Source organism: Cynara cardunculus (assembly GCF_001531365.2).
Source record: "Cynara cardunculus var. scolymus isolate 2C chromosome LG 14, CcrdV1, whole genome shotgun sequence".
Classification (NCBI taxonomy): domain Eukaryota; kingdom Viridiplantae; phylum Streptophyta; class Magnoliopsida; order Asterales; family Asteraceae; genus Cynara; species Cynara cardunculus.
The window spans coordinates 4,223,031-4,227,438 of NC_037541.1; the positions used below are offsets into that span (position 1 = coordinate 4,223,031).

At 32.7% G+C, this 4,408-nt stretch overlaps 1 protein-coding gene across 1 annotated transcript; it reads left to right on the plus strand.

Moving 5' to 3' along the window:
- The first annotated feature begins 327 nt into the window (after window positions 1-327).
- Window positions 328-747, plus strand: LOC112526888 (glutaredoxin-C9-like). The gene has a single exon (XM_025137322.1). It carries the CDS (start codon window positions 328-330, stop codon window positions 745-747), a length of 420 nt encoding a protein of 139 aa, XP_024993090.1.
- The last annotated feature ends 3,661 nt before the right edge of the window (window positions 748-4,408 follow it).

Below are 4,408 nucleotides of genomic sequence, written 5' to 3' on the forward strand. Positions count from 1 at the left end.
TGATAGTAAATCAACGACAAAGGTCTAGTTGTACAGAAGTAGTTACTGATATGATATGTGTGTGTGTATATATATATATATCCGTATGTATGTATATGTTCTACTGGAAGAATATATAAGCATGCTTATAAAGCTGTAATATATACAGACTTCAAAGTATGCATCCTCCAACGGTCACAATTCTCTCTCCTCTTTCCCTCTCTAGAACCACCCTATAAATCCAAACCCTAGAAACATCCTTTAATCGTAACCCTAGCTAGAAACACACACACTCTCTCTCTCTCTAAAACAGTTCAGTTATTCGATTAGGGTTTTCTTGGAAGAAAAATGAAGGTGACATCGAACCCACAATCATCAAATGTTGTAATGGAAAGAACCACCGGAGTTGCGACGGTCTCGGCGTCGCAGGCGAAGATGGAAAGTGTTTACGAGAGGGTGCACCACCTGGCTAACGGAAATGCGGTGGTGGTGTTCTCTGTGAGTGGCTGTTGTATGGGCCATGTAGCCAAACAGCTTCTTCTCGGGCTCGGCGTCGGTCCGACGGTGGTGGAGCTGGATAGAGAGACGGCGGGGCTGGAAATCCATGCTTTGCTCTACCGACTTGCCACCGGAAACGAGCAGCAGCAACCAATTCCGGCCATCTTCGTCGGAGGAAAATTTCTTGGTGGCATAGAAACACTCATCGCTTGCCATATCAATGGCACTCTTGTTCCTCTTCTCAAGGACGCCGGAGCTCTTTGGCTTTAAACCCCATATCCCCGGCCGGTGATCATCGATCGGACATGTTAATCATCTAACTTAATTATTAATGACATCATTATATATAATTAATACCGTATATGACCAACCATGATATATATATATATATATATATATATATATATATATATATATCTACTTTGTTATCTGAGCATAACCATGTTACATTTACAGTTGGATTTCGTTATATGAATGAAATTCGTTGTTGTTATATCGCTTACGGTGTCGTTTTAAATTATCATAAATATGGCAATAAATTAATATTAATTATCAAATATTTTGGTCAAATGTATTTTGATAGGTGAGAATTGCATGTAAAGTTATGGGAGACAATATGGACATGCCATGCACAAGGTAATATTGGATGAGGTACAAATGCTGCTAAGAGAATCAAACACATAAACCAAGGAGAATATGAGAATGTTGAAATTATATATGATTTAATATTTTTTTTTATTAACTTGGATATCCAACCCGTTATGCGAGCCGACTAATTCAGGACGACCATCTACTTTGCAAATAGTCCGGAGTCGCCTTATTTGAACCTCCATGGATGTAAGAGGCTTTTTATTCCTCCTTGGATTTGAACTTGTGGCATCCTCGTACTTTTGATCTTTGGAGTCAAACTTAAACCAATCAGGCACCACCCTTGTGGTTTATGAAATACGGTCAACACAAAGATAAGCAGTTGATTTGACCTGCAATCTTAGTTGTAATCAAACCGCAATCTTAGTTGTTGTAATCAAATGTGATTTAGACGTGAGTTTATTGTAAAATCACATAAATTCACGTGTAAATTCATATGTGATTATTTGGTAATTGTTAAATTTAAATTATATTTTATTAATAAGATGTCAAACTTGTAAATTACAAAGAAAACATATCAAATATAGTTTAAAAGTTATTTAAAGTATTATTTGAATTTTATGATATATACGATATTACTTGAGTAGATAATCAATATTTTTTCTAATTAATTTTTAATAGAAACGTGTAATGACATATATTGACGTATTTAGATCATCTTAAGATCAATGAATCAGTTATATTGCAACGTTAACTTGATCAAATTGATTGTTAAAATTCTAGTTATGGATATTTTTATTATATTATGTAATTACTGTTATGTGTAAAACTTGATACAAGTACGTAAAACCAACAAACCAAGATGTAACCGTATCAAACTGGTATATATACTCGGTTAATCAATCACCAAAAAATCAATTCTTGGTCTGGTGTAGTCTACTCCAAACAAAACTCGATACTGTAGAGACTTTGGGTTTGCTTGTAATCGGTTTAATGAGACTCATAGTTTATTCAATCAACTAGAAATGACTGTTTGATAGTGATTTAATGATATAAAAAGTGTTTTATCAATAAGCTTCTAGGGAGAGTTTATGCAGAAAAAACGAACTTTTTCACAAATTAACATGTCATTCCCAATTAAAAACACATCACTATTAAAAACTCTCCCAAATAAAAAATATTACAATCTATTTATAGACAGATTAATCTACATAGATAATCAGACAACTTTATTCATACATGACTTAATATAAAACCAACCAAACAACCCCTTCGTGTCACAACTTCTATCAACATAAACATATCAAAACACTATTTCAAAAAACACATTTTTATACATACTCATAATCTTTGAATACGTAAAATTACACAAGTTACTAACGGATGCAATCAGAACACTCTTCTTTTGTTTTTGTTCAACTTGCAAGAGCGATCGAGTGTGGAGTTTATTTGCTTTCGAATTTTGATTTCGTGGTTGAAAAATAATTTATTTTCCAGCCATTTGAAGAGAAAATGAAATCAGGGATTCAGTTATAAAAATCAAAGGAAATCTAGAAAAAGTTAAAACTATAAAAAAATGTGCCTAAATCGGTTAATTTAGGCATGTAATGAGACCCGTCGTATTGGAAAACTTGGTGTACCCGTCCCGAAGGGCCGCGGATTTCCTTCAAAACCGGGGATAGGGGACGGGTAACGTGATCCCGCTTTCGCCCCATCCCTGTATATTAAATATATTATATATTTATTAATAAATATATATTGTGTGTGTATGTATATATATATATATATATATATATATATATAATTAATTAATTAATTAAATATATTATTTATAAATAATTATATTTTAGTATCTTTTAAATTTAAAAATAACATTTTGATCTTCTTTTAGATACTTTTTTTGACTTGTTTTACTTTTTTAGATAAGTAAATATGGAAAGGCAAAAGAGTTTGATCAAATAGTTCAAATAGTTATCTGTGATGTGATTTTGTTCCCATAAGAATATTTGATATTTCGTAAAAGCAAATTTTTGGAGATATGTGAGATTTAAATATGGACCATTATCAATTGAGAATAGTGACTAACACATTTAATTTAAAATATCTCACATAAACGGGAAAAAAATCTCCAATTTCCATCTGGGATCCTTGTTCCCCATTGGAGAAGGGAATGGGGATGCGATCATATTCCCTAACAGATTCGAGAATGGAGATGGGGATGAAGATTGAGATCTGGACAAGGATGGGGATTAGGGTCCCGATTCATTCCATGGCTAGTTAAAAGTGTTAGGAGGCTCATGCTCAAAACCATTTGAAGAATATTTTAGATTAGTTATGTTGAAGCCTTAAAGAATATTCTCAAGAGATTCTTCAAAATTCAAAATTTATAACATAAAATTATTTTTAACTTAAACGGTGAGAGATTACAACATTAACTATATTATTAAAATATTTTATATATTTAATAAATAAAAAAATCTTTTGAACATTTAGCTTTAAGGGGCGTTTGGTTCGCAAAATGTTTTTTGATGAAATAGAATCTGTCAAAAGAATTTCACTTTGAAGGAATTGGAATGAAATGATATCAGGTTTGACCATCTGTTTGGTTGATAGACATTTGAATGAAATATGTTAAATGAATTGGAATATGTATGTTTGATTTACATAATGTAGCTTTGGAATTGTAATGAAATATAGGTAAATGACAAAAATAGCCTTTTTTTAAAAAAAATTGAAACTGAAATCCAACTATTGTGGTCCAAATCGGTGGTAGTCGATGGTGGTTCTGATCGGCAGTGGTTAGCGATGGTTTAGATCGATGGTGGTCATAGTGGTTCAAATAGTGATGGTCGGTGATGGGTCGCGGTGGTTCAGACAGAGGTGGCTGACGGTAGTTCATGTTGATCTTCTCTCAGTGATTTGATGATGATCATTTTATCTAACAAAAAGTACTTTCTCTTTGTTTAGTTTCAACGATCATCACTGATTCTGTTCAGTGATCGTTGAACAAGTATTGTATCTCTCAAGAAGACAAAACTCACACCACAAGAACCTTTAGTGATATCGAAGATAAAGTTGAAGACAAAGACAAGAAGTTCATGATTTGATGCAGTTTCAGTGATAACAAGTTTGTCTACAAATGTGTGAAGTCTACTCAAGATTCAGCATACAATGAAGAAACCTTAGGAGGTGTTGTAACAACCCTCACATCTCAAATACACATAATTCACATCATCATTCTCATAATACTAAAGTAGTATTATTACAAAACATGAACTATCAAAATGTATCTAAAATACATATGCATAACAAGCTAATATCACAATTAGACTTTTCCCTTGCC

What these genes read in the sequence shown, in the direction of transcription:
- LOC112526888 (XM_025137322.1), top strand. Translation starts at nt 328, where the DNA reads ATGAAGGTGACATCGAACCCACAATCATCAAATGTTGTAATGGAAAGA.